The sequence below is a fragment of the Pyxicephalus adspersus genome, chromosome 2 (assembly GCF_032062135.1).
Source record: "Pyxicephalus adspersus chromosome 2, UCB_Pads_2.0, whole genome shotgun sequence".
Taxonomy (NCBI): domain Eukaryota; kingdom Metazoa; phylum Chordata; class Amphibia; order Anura; family Pyxicephalidae; genus Pyxicephalus; species Pyxicephalus adspersus.
The window spans coordinates 140110072-140123029 of NC_092859.1; the positions used below are offsets into that span (position 1 = coordinate 140110072).

The window sequence follows — 12958 nt, forward strand, 5'->3', positions numbered from 1 at the left end:
ATAAACAGCTGGGTGGTAACTGAAAAGTGCTGGGTGGTGCACTTGGCTAAAATGGGCTGGGAAGAACACCAAATTTTACATACTTATGATTTAAAAGGGATAATCTCCGTTTTTTTTATTCCCTAGGTACAGCATGTTAACCTGTAGGCACTGTTTAAATAAAGATCTAATGTTTCCATGTTCAATTATGGTAAGACAAAATCAGCAACTTTCATGATGAGTACTTTTTCACACCACTGCATACTGACTTACACTTTCTAACTTTAGCATACCTTAAGTATGTGGATAGCAACAGCCCACAGATATATTGAAAATATATATTGAAACACCAGAAAATGCCCTAAAATGGACCTGTCAGACAGAAGTATGGGAGCCTGGATTGCTTAGGCAATAGGAGGGTCACAGCTCACCTAAATTCTGACATTTGCAGGCCTGCCAAGTGCTTCTCTTTACAAAGAGAATATCTTGGCTAATGAGCGTACAGCATGTAAAGCTAGGCACTCGATATACAGCAAATCTAAAATTTCAGCTGACCCTCTTGTTAAAATGTCAGGTTTTGATAAAATGAATCAAAATAAACAGTTCTCTTTTTGCCAGTACTGCAGTCTCTCTTTAACATCCATGCAACCAGCTATTCTGCAAAGAAAGTAGGAGACACTCATGACCACATTAAAAGACATTCACACAGGAATAAGATTTGCATTCAGTACCTGTCTATTCCGTTCGTCCATTATCCGGGTAATCTGTATTTTCTTTCGCCCCATTGTCACTTTCTTTCCCTTTTACAATCCAGAATAAAAGTTACAATCCAAAAAATGGCAGTCTCCTGAATACTAACGCATGGTCAGCAGCTTTCTGTAATTGCTTTTTCGTGCAGCTCCAGGCTTTATTTCTTGGCCAAAAACCTGAAAGAACAACATGGACATGTTAAGCAAACAAGTTGTGCAGATACACAAATAATAATGAAGAAACTGTTTGGAATATAAACAGAAACGGTCACAATGAATACTTATTCATAACAATATTGCACTTATTTAATAAGGAAGACAGCAGTGTGCAAAATGACTCACTGCAAACGTTATAAATTTATGCTTCACTGATCCCATGTCTGTAAACTGAAATTCGATTGGCAAGCAAAGATTGCTGCACTTTGTACATTGCTCATTCCAGTAGTTTACTGAAGAAGCCTACATGTGTGGGTATTGCATTAGGTAATGAAAATGTCTACAAAATGTATTTCTTTTAGGGGTTTTTACATATATGAACTTTAAATTGTGAGCTGGATTAGGAAGGGTCCTCTTTTCCTCCTGTGCCACGGTTTGTACTTGCTATGTATGCAGGCTTGTTATCGGATACTCCTTTTGATAGTAGAGCTCTGAATTACAAGTTGGCGCTTTCTAAGTAAACTTTATCGGTAAAAGTTTATCTATGAGTCTCTATGGAAAGTTAAAACAAAGTTCCTCTTTTCCATGTGGAGGAGGAATGAGCCATTGAGGAACCCTGCTGAAAAGCAGGGCATGGTTGAGTCTTGAAGAACACTGACTATTCTACATGATGGTTTTTTATTTTGAGCGTATTTTATTCATACCAATCTAAAAGCCCTCTTAAACCAATATGACAAAAGATCCGGACGACAGAATATTAGCTAATTTGCAAACATTATTAAACTGCCCGTTCTACAAATACATGATTCCAATATATGGAATCTTTTTAGTCAAAATATAATACATATTTTTCAGCACAAAATACAACCTAATCTAAATCCTACATCACCTAAACCAGGTCCTGGACAAAGTGGCTGACTGATGTGGCTGCAAAATACAACAGCCAGTGACCACCTATAAAATGCCTGATGTCTGTGAAACCAGCACTATTTAGCTAAAGAATAACCAAACTATGTAATCAATTACTTCTGAAAAACTATAAGCTTAAGTATTTGATCCCTTCGTACTCGGTGGCAAACCCCTTGTTGGCAAGCACAGAGGTCAGACGTTTCTTGTAGTTGGCCAACAGGTTTGCACACATCTCAGGAGGGATTTTGTCCCTCTCCTCTTTGCAGATCCTCTCCAGGTCAGTAAGGTTTCGAGGCTGATGTTGGCAACTCGAACCTTCAGCTCTCTCCACAGATTTTCTATGGGATTAAGGTCTGGAGACTGGCTAGGCCACTGCAGGGTGGCAGAAGCACCTTCATGTGCTTCTTCTTGAGCCACTCCTTTGCTGCCTTGGCCGTGTGTTTTGGGTCATTGTCATGATGGAATACCCATCCACAATCCATTTTCAATGCCCTGGAGTTGAGATGATGCCAAAGAGCTCAATTTTAGTCTCATCTGACCACAACACTTTCACCCAGTTCTAATATGGATCATTCAGATGTTCATTGGCAAATTGCAGACGGGCCTGTACATGTGCTATCTTGAGCAGGGGGACCTTGCGGGCTCTGCAAGATTTCAGGCCCTCATGGCGCAATGTGTTACCAATTGTTTTCTTGGTGACAATGGTCCCAGCTGCCCTGAGATCATTGACAAGTTCTCTCCGTGTAGTTCTGGGTAGCTTTGTCACTGTTCTCATGATCATCACACGAGGGGAGAACTTGCATGGAGCCCTAGACCAAGGGAGATTGGCAGTTATTTTGTGTTTCTTCCATTTGAGAATTATCGCGCCAACTGTTGTCACCTTCTCACCAAGCTGGTTGGCGATAGTCTTGTAGCCCAGTCAAGCCTTGTGTAGGTCTACAATCTTGTCACCCGACATCCTTGGACAGCTCTTTGGTCTTGGCCATGGTGGCTAGTTTGGAATCTGATGGATTGATTGCTTCTGTGGACAGGTGTGTTCTATACAGGTACTGTAACAAGCTTGGACTAATCTCAGCTCGTTACCTGCATACAGTGAAGACACCTGGGAGCCTGAAATCTTGCTGGTTATTAGAGGAGCAAATACTTATTTCATTCATTACAATGCACATCAAGCTCTGACTTTGGGTTTTTTAGGGTTCCTTTGTTACCATTTGTTATCAAACTTACCATTACAATTACAGACTGGTCATTTCTTTGTCAGAGGGCAAATGTACAAAATCAGCAGGGGATCAAATAGTTTTTTACCTCACTGTTATATAAATGTATTTTCAGTGTTCAACCCAGCTGGGGGGAAGAAGCTGTAAGTGGGTGGCATCCCCTGTACTGTAACCCAGCTCTTTAGTAACCACACATAAACAGCTGGGTGGTAACTGAAAAGTGCTGGGTGGTGCACTTGGCTAAAATGGGCTGGGAAGAACACCAAATTTTACATACTTATGATTTAAAAGGGATAATCTCCGTTTTTTTTATTCCCTAGGTACAGCATGTTAACCTGTAGGCACTGTTTAAATAAAGATCTAATGTTTCCATGTTCAATTATGGTAAGACAAAATCAGCAACTTTCATGATGAGTACTTTTTCACACCACTGCATACTGACTTACACTTTCTAACTTTAGCATACCTTAAGTATGTGGATAGCAACAGCCCACAGATATATTGAAAATATATATTGAAACACCAGAAAATGCCCTAAAATGGACCTGTCAGACAGAAGTATGGGAGCCTGGATTGCTTAGGCAATAGGAGGGTCACAGCTCACCTAAATTCTGACATTTGCAGGCCTGCCAAGTGCTTCTCTTTACAAAGAGAATATCTTGGCTAATGAGCGTACAGCATGTAAAGCTAGGCACTCGATATACAGCAAATCTAAAATTTCAGCTGACCCTCTTGTTAAAATGTCAGGTTTTGATAAAATGAATCAAAATAAACAGTTCTCTTTTTGCCAGTACTGCAGTCTCTCTTTAACATCCATGCAACCAGCTATTCTGCAAAGAAAGTAGGAGACACTCATGACCACATTAAAAGACATTCACACAGGAATAAGATTTGCATTCAGTACCTGTCTATTCCGTTCGTCCATTATCCGGGTAATCTGTATTTTCTTTCGCCCCATTGTCACTTTCTTTCCCTTTTACAATCCAGAATAAAAGTTACAATCCAAAAAATGGCAGTCTCCTGAATACTAACGCATGGTCAGCAGCTTTCTGTAATTGCTTTTTCGTGCAGCTCCAGGCTTTATTTCTTGGCCAAAAACCTGAAAGAACAACATGGACATGTTAAGCAAACAAGTTGTGCAGATACACAAATAATAATGAAGAAACTGTTTGGAATATAAACAGAAACGGTCACAATGAATACTTATTCATAACAATATTGCACTTATTTAATAAGGAAGACAGCAGTGTGCAAAATGACTCACTGCAAACGTTATAAATTTATGCTTCACTGATCCCATGTCTGTAAACTGAAATTCGATTGGCAAGCAAAGATTGCTGCACTTTGTACATTGCTCATTCCAGTAGTTTACTGAAGAAGCCTACATGTGTGGGTATTGCATTAGGTAATGAAAATGTCTACAAAATGTATTTCTTTTAGGGGTTTTTACATATATGAACTTTAAATTGTGAGCTGGATTAGGAAGGGTCCTCTTTTCCTCCTGTGCCACGGTTTGTACTTGCTATGTATGCAGGCTTGTTATCGGATACTCCTTTTGATAGTAGAGCTCTGAATTACAAGTTGGCGCTTTCTAAGTAAACTTTATCGGTAAAAGTTTATCTATGAGTCTCTATGGAAAGTTAAAACAAAGTTCCTCTTTTCCATGTGGAGGAGGAATGAGCCATTGAGGAACCCTGCTGAAAAGCAGGGCATGGTTGAGTCTTGAAGAACACTGACTATTCTACATGATGGTTTTTTATTTTGAGCGTATTTTATTCATACCAATCTAAAAGCCCTCTTAAACCAATATGACAAAAGATGCGGACGACAGAATATTAGCTAATTTGCAAACATTATTAAACTGCCCGTTCTACAAATACATGATTCCAATATATGGAATCTTTTTAGTCAAAATATAATACATATTTTTCAGCACAAAATACAACCTAATCTAAATCCTACATCACCTAAACCAGGTCCTGGACAAAGTGGCTGACTGATGTGGCTGCAAAATACAACAGCCAGTGACCACCTATAAAATGCCTGATGTCTGTGAAACCAGCACTATTTAGCTAAAGAATAACCAAACTATGTAATCAATTACTTCTGAAAAACTATGAGCTAGGAGTTTCTGTTTGTACCATGCGATATGGTAAAAATGTCAAACTATTCCACTTTAGAAATTTGGCATTAGGCATGTCCTTTACTGGGGAAAAGGGACAGGTGATCTTCCTTCTGTATTAAGTATTTTTACCTGACTGTGTGCCACCCAAGTGACAAAATGTTTTTGATGCCAAGCATAACTCAGTAATCCTGGCTTCTCTTGTAGGTGCCAGAACTTAATTAAGTCATCCCAGCCAGGCCAATCAAGATTCTGATGATTGGAATCCAGACAAGAAGGGAAAAGATGGGGGCACCTGTGACGGAACAGGGACAGGTGAGTATCCCCAGGGTTTTGTTCCACTGCTATTTAGTATTGGCAGCTTCAAATTATAATAATTTTCTGTATATGCAACAAGACCCTAAACAGATATTCAAACTGAAAGCAAGCAGCTTAATATTAACATAGCTGGGATTTCTGGCATTCAAACAGTGGCAGAGTCTCCACAGTAAAAAAAAAGAAAAATAATATATATATTAATGCTACACACATTGGGCCTGATTTAATAAAAATCTCCAAGACATAAATCACAGAGGCTCTCCCATGATAGTATGTCTTCTCCTGAACCTAAATAAATCAGGCCCATTCTCTCTCTCTCTCTCTCTCTCTCTCTCTCTCTCTAATTCTACAAACTATAAGGAGGACCATTCCAATGGCATATTTAAACCTGATTAGGACAGCTTATTGCAGCAAATAGCACCCTTTCATAGTCAAAATAGTGCTTCTTTTAATAAAAAAAAAGAAAAAAAAGTCTTACAAAACAATTCACACACCTCCCCAGAAACACAATTACTACTGGCACTCCAAGGTATTGGGAAGTAATAATTCTAATATTAATTAGCATATACCCTGATTTCACCTATGTGTTGTTTCTGAATTCTACCTTATTTGTGTCCTCCTGTATATAGCTACAGTACATGAAATTCCAAAATAAAAAGAGCAAGACAGCAGGTTAAAAGCACTAGAATAGAAACAAGTTAAAAGCAATTACAAGCATATTGAAAAGAACTTGAATGCAGGAATAAAAACAATAGGCAGCAATAAACACTTGCATGTATACGTACAAAGAATAAATTAAAGCTGCCACGGGGCCTGCTGTGCTATTCCATCTACTTTAACTAAAGTCATACCGAAAATTAAAAGAAAAAAAAAAAAAAAAGAAACTTTCAACGACACAAACAATGAGACATTATTACTTATTCATAATATGCATGTGAGATGAATCTGGGATAAAACTGTATGGCACTTGTTGACCAGAGGAAACAAAGCTGTGACCTACATTCCTTTTCATAAGCATGCATCTGGGTAACAGTCATCAATCTGTATTTTACTGCAAGTGGTGCCGCTGACTACTGAGAAATCTGGGCCTGATCACAGCTGGAGGTACCTGAAGCTAGCTCTGTGACTGCCTCCTTTCGTAGTAGGACTATGCTTTGAGGTAGCCCCAAAGTTAGAAGCAGGAAGCGAAAAGTGACATCCTTCATCAGCTCATTTGCATGTTGCTGCTTAGAATTATTTATCATGCAAAGCGTCTGATGTTTAGCAGACTGTAAGCAGATGTAAAGCTGCGGGAGACATGTGGCCGGTGTCTGCTGAGAATTTGTTCTACACAACACTTGTCTTAAAGCTGAAGTATATTCTGTTCGTATTTTGTTGTTTCTGGTTGCTTCTTCATCAACATAATAATGAAATGATTTGATAACACCTTTCTCCTATGGTAACATACCTTGTTTTACAACTTGTGCCATCCTCACTGGATCTCTGTGCTGCTCTAAATAAAGCAGAACTAAACCCGCTTTACTCACCTGTCCCAGGAAACCACCATCTTCCTTGTCCTTTACTTCCCTATGTTGATTTTCAGCCAATTTTTTGGGATGGCATAACTTCCCAGAATGTGCAGGGGAAGCCAAGACTGCTCATGTACAACTCAGCTTCTTGTTTGATTACCTGGAGAGATCAGGCAGGTAGGAGGTATTATTGCCCAAGGGACATACATCACTTGTCCCTTCATGCAATAATGACCTACCCAACTGAGTACTTTTCAAAGTGGAAATTTAGTACTACTTTGATGAAAGCAGGTTATGGTTGGTAGAAATGGTCAGCCAGGTGCATTTATTCCAAGAAACATCACAACACCCTGCCTTGGTATGTTCTCAGGAGCCCTCAGTCTTGATATAAGCAGTAGGCTAAGCTCTTGGAAGGAGTTACACAAAAATAAAATGCATTGATGGGTGGCTGTTAATCTGGAAGAGTAGGTGTTCTTAAATAGGTTGCGGCAGCGTGTAGATTTACCGAGCATACGCCTCCATGATGGAAAGAACTTACAACCAACAACGAATGAAAAGTGAACTATAAGCAGACAACAACATTTTGATAACTTCTCTCACAAATTCCAAATTTGAGGAATCCAAACCATTCCTTTATACCAAGTATAAATATCAATAACCTCTAATATAGTTTTGAAATGGCCTCATAAGTTATTCTTAATAATAATGCAAACTATGGAAACAATGGCGTCTTCAAAGTAGGGCTTTGGAAAGCATCTGGAAAGTTCAACCATTCAGACCTGCGTAAAGAAGCCTAAAATTCAGCTCTGCAGAAAAAAAATCCAACATGAAGGAACCACTTTGAACTGTGTATTGCTACCATTAAATGGAACTAAACTCGTTGGTAGGTGGTGAGCTTCTGCCATTACCAGCAATGCCCATTATGGCACATACTTACCTGTGTGCAGCCACCTGGCAGCAACCACAGCTCCTGGACCTGTCATTGCTGCTACATAGGAAGGCTCCATCTTCAGCGCCAGCTCCTAGGTGGACTTCTGTGAAGATGGCGATCCTCTTCAACCATTGAATGACCACTGATGATGCAAATCCTGCACATTCACATAAGTTAAATTGTTGCAGGTGGCTGGCCTGTAACATACATTGTAGAACTTAACAAAAAGCCGACCACCAGGGTTTTTTTTTTTTTTTTTTTGACAAAAGGGACATTGCATGGAAATTAGTACTACCTCTTGGTGACTTAAACCTTTCTGATTTTACCTCTGCGTCAAACACTGAACTATACAAAGAGACTATACATCAAAGGTTTCAGTCTACAACCCCTGAGATTGCAGGAAACAAAATCCAGGCATACCAACGATCAAGGTAGATCTCAATGTGCTGCAGGAACCCTTCTATCTAGCCCATGGCGACTACATTTTATGTTTCTATGTCGCATTTTAAATTTGCTTTGCTTGTAGCACAGAACAGCAAAACGCAAGCAGAACTCCACAAAAATATATAAATAAGTAAAACAAACAAACAGAAGGTTAGGACAACACAAGGCTAAATCCTGCTTAGTCAGCTCATTATGAGGTTTAGAAAAAGACGACACAGGACGAGAAACAGGCAATAATAAAAGAAATAAAAAAAATAAAAAAAAAAGGATGCCATTTCTGAAGCTCATTCTTGATTTGCTGCACAAGAGTCCCGCTCCTTGTCAGATTCCAAAGCATTGCTGAGAAATTGTCAAGCTTTCTACTCACAGCCATGCCAGTTTTCACACATACAATAACAAGCCAATTAACAGCCCCACAGCTTTGTTGCTGACAAAATCCCATTGAAATGGAGAAAATCTTCCAAGCACTAAATTACTTTAGCGGGTACATGATGAGGGGTAAAATGTAACACTTAGCTTAATATGACATCATCAGCAGACTGTGACACATTAAAGAGACAGCGGCAAGAAAAGAACTTCTCTTTACAAGGAAGGATTAGAAGCCGGGGGATAAAAATAATGCAGAATAGCGGCACGCGCGGATTTAGAGTCCTTCTAAAAGTGGAAACTATCAGAAGACACTATTTTAAAATCTGGCACCAACCCCTGCAAAATTTTGTCACATTGATAAGCGCATCATCTAACTATGGGTTATACATAAATATATCAGCTGCTTTTCAAGGGATTGATAGCTTGGGGGAAGACTGTATAAAAGAAAAAGGGCTAGTGATGTCACAATGGCTCACTCAACAACCTTTTTGTCTTATTACTGTATTGTTTTACTGTCTTTTCACCATTTTTGCATTTATAGGCACTGACTTATAAGTGCAGAAGAAGGAAAAGGGAGCTCAAGGAGACAATCCGTGCAGTGCCCATGTGTTGACAGGAAGCATGTTATTAGGAGCTGGAACCACAGACAGACAGAGGTATAAGGTCACGTTTGTGCCGCTTCTCTTTTCACTAGTCACTGGTTGGGGAAGGACAAGGATCTATACATTTTCCTGAACTGAAAAATTAGGTCTGCTTCTCTGCTAAACCAGGCTGTGCTGTAGGAAGCAGGACTATGGAGTTGGTACTTTTTTGCAGACTCCATGTACGGAATAATTGCTAACTACTGGTTGCAACATGTTTTTTGGACGTGGCATGTTATTTCTGTCAATTGTAACTGCTTTTCATCTTATGGAGGAAGAACTGCACAACAATGGCATCTCCTCCTATAGTATACTTCCCCTACCTAGATTGTAAGCTCTTCGGGGCAGGGACCTCTCATCCTCCTGTGTCACTGTCTGTATCGGTCTGTCGATTGCAACTCCTATTTAATGTACGGCACTGCATAATATGTTGGCAGTATATATATTCTGTTTATTATTAATATTATTACTCTACACAGGCTTGGATGGAGTGAAATAGAAATCCTTTGGCAGGTAAAATCGCTTCCATGTGTGCATTTCATGTGAGTACATAGAGGTTGACCTGGTGATCAGCCACTCATATCTCTAATAAATACAAAAGCCCAATTTTCACACAAAACCAGCAAAAGCTAAACAATAAGCTCCAGATAACTGTACCTAGTGAGCATACAATACCTGCCATAAGGTACGTCCTGTGCGTGGAAAACTGATCAAGATAGCAACCATCCTCTCTCCATCTTTACTGTTGTTAGGGCAGCCTAGAACCCGTAAGGGACTAACTGGCTTCTAGGGAATAAAGCACTTCTTCAGACACCCACACCACCAATATATAGAACTTGGCAATAAAAGACTAATTTGGTAACTAAGTTCGCTGTTTTATATAGTACAAAGCTCTCTACACAGACAAGCTATAAGTTGCATCACTTACACCGTCCAATCTGTTGGAGCCACCAGTGAAAGTGTAAGATGACAGAAGTCTATTCATAGAGTGGAACCTCTGTTCTACCCACACATGTTCATCCATGACACTGCTTTTTCATTTCTGTATTACAACCCACCACACTGTCTTCCATCACCCACCTTATATGCAACCAACTAGTTTCCACCTGTTGCATGCTTACTCATTCAATCCCAACACCAGTAAGTGGGCGATACAACTTACACTCCTACTGCAAACCTCGAGCAAACAAAGAAGTTTGGGGTTGGAAAAGTTGTTAGGTGAAAGGACTTCCCCCAGTTTCTAACAGTCGGCATAGGTGTCAAAAAAAAAAAAAATCATGTTGATGCACATTTTACAAATTCTCCAATACGCTAATGTAATAAATTACACTGTGTGCCAAAACCCCCAATTTTGTGGATATTGGGAGGAAGTATCAGAACCTTCCTGTGCATTACCTGCTCTTTGAGCAGAATCAGAATACTTTTTTGTTTTTCATTAGAGACACATCATGTTTCCTCTGCAATAAAATAAACTTGCCTACCTGTTTGCAATCTTAAGAATAAACACTGACCTACACACACAAATGCAATCAGGACAGGAAATGAGGGAAAATCTCCAAGGCCTCATTAACATCTATTCCATGTTGCACCACATGCTGTACAGTGCACACCTGTATGACTTTGTGTGCTGCCATATGATAGAATTCAAATGAATGGGCTGTCTCACCTTACTGCCAGGCAGCACACAGCACAAAGCACATTTATGAGACTGCAACTGAACTGACAAGGCTTAAACTTACACTGAACTCCAGCCTTACCTGCAAGTCTTGCAGAGCTGCACAGGCTCCTTTACTGTAATGAAATGGCTTATTCTGATTTCACTGGACACTGGTATAGTCATTGTGTACATTAGAAACAGCAGCAAGTCAGAAAGAGCCATTACACAATTCTGCATTTACTGTCTCATTCCTATCTTTCACATTCATTGGCTTTCAGTTTTTAATTATGGATGCTCAGAGTCACATGTGCGCATTACAACAGCTTCCTGTTTTCAGGAAGATATCTACAACACCCTGAGGGGACCTCCATCCAGCCATGATCTGCCTTCATTGCAAAAAGCAGCATAAAGGCAAAGAAATTCTAAAATTTAGTAAAAAAAATAAGGTATGCAAAGAACACAAAAAGGTCATCTAATAATTTAATTAGCATGTTGCTGTTGCTAAGTGGGAGTGGGTGGCAGGGAAGTCAAAATAAAAAATTCAACTTGCAAGATTCACCCTTCCAAGGGTATAGGGAAAGGAATGCTGTTTCATGTAATGGAAGTACAGACCTGTTTCAGGATCGCACGCTGCTTCCAGTGGCTGGCACCGTACAACTCTAACTGCATCCCTGGTTCATAAAAAATTTAAAACCAGCAAAATTTAAAATTTTGACAGCTGGAATTAGTACCATTCACTGTCACCCCAATTCATTTCCTATGGAGATGCTGCAGGGAGAAGCTACATATAGCATCACCCCAGAAGTAGCGGTTCACTGCCATAAGGAATCTGTAAACTCACCACAACCTCACAGGCAGTGTGAACATAACCTAACCTATAAGATTTCATGGAAAATGGCTCAACTGGAACAACCACATGGATACTTTAATTTTGTTCCCTGCAATATAAAACTGAACAATAAGTTAGCAGCAGCTACCGACAATAGTTTTTGTTACCGCCAAACCAATAAATGATGGCCAGCATTAGGTCCACTTACAACATGCAGGAAGCTGGATATTAAACACATTGAAGTACCTTGTGTTGTACAACTGTGCATGAAGATGCCTCTGGAATTACTGTAATAATTCTGCACCTGTAGTTGATCAAAGCAGATAATCCCTAACACCAGAGCAGCTGTTACACAATTTACCAATTACCTACACAGACATCTGACCTTCACCACAGGCGAGAGTGCTAGACAGGCATCCAACAGCCAACGCAAACACCACTAACTATGGAAGAAGAATATTTTCACTGGTCTTCATCCACCCTGTGACTAAATAGATTAGGGCTTTGTCCTCTCTAAATGTTAGAAAAGAATGAATCACAAACCATCTAGGAAAAAAAAAAATTTAGCATATTATATAGAAAACTAAAGCACAGTTACTGCCCGTAGCACCAGGATTGAATTGGGAATAGTTACACAATGCAATTGGTAACCACAAACAACAACTCTCATATTAGGCATAGTGTTACAAAGAAATTAAAGTTTCAGTGGGAAGATGATTTTTCAGATTTCTGGAAAAAAAAATAATGCACAAAGTGAAGAATAAGCATAGGGGGAAAAAAAAGACCCCAAAATGTAATCTAGCAATGTGTTTTATAATACAAAAGATTTCCCTTAACTTCCTGTCCTGTAACAGTAAAAGAGAGAAATTTCTAAATGACTATTGAATGAATAATGTTCATCTATTTATAAGAACAGATGTCTTTACTTACTGGAGGATTCACCATTGAATGGTCATCAGGGGGTGAAAATCCTTAACAGGGACATAGATATTAAATACTAGACTAAGGCCTCTTTCAGATTTTAGGTGTAAACCGTAACAGTTAGTTAGTTTGGGGGCAGCAAACTGCAAATCAATTATTATTAATATATTTTAACAGGATTTATATAGTGCCAACATATTACGCAGCT

General features: G+C 39.3%; 1 protein-coding gene and 1 long non-coding RNA gene across 3 annotated transcripts in view; both read right to left on the reverse strand.

The window, feature by feature from the left end:
- The window catches only part of MEF2A (myocyte enhancer factor 2A), a 59164-nt gene extending 58073 nt beyond the window's left edge, over window positions 1-1091 (reverse strand). The window contains exon 1 of the mRNA XM_072399127.1: window positions 711-1091. Within this exon, the coding sequence (XP_072255228.1) occupies window positions 711-764 (54 nt within the window). The 5' untranslated portion in view covers window positions 765-1091. The remainder of the gene's footprint in view (window positions 1-710) is intronic.
- A 2883-nt stretch (window positions 1092-3974) lies between these two features.
- Window positions 3975-12958, reverse strand: part of LOC140324620 (uncharacterized) — a 56951-nt gene continuing 47967 nt past the window's right edge. For both annotated transcript variants that reach the window (XR_011919556.1, XR_011919557.1), the window contains exon 2: window positions 3975-4109. This is a non-coding gene — a long non-coding RNA (uncharacterized lncRNA). The remainder of the gene's footprint in view (window positions 4110-12958) is intronic.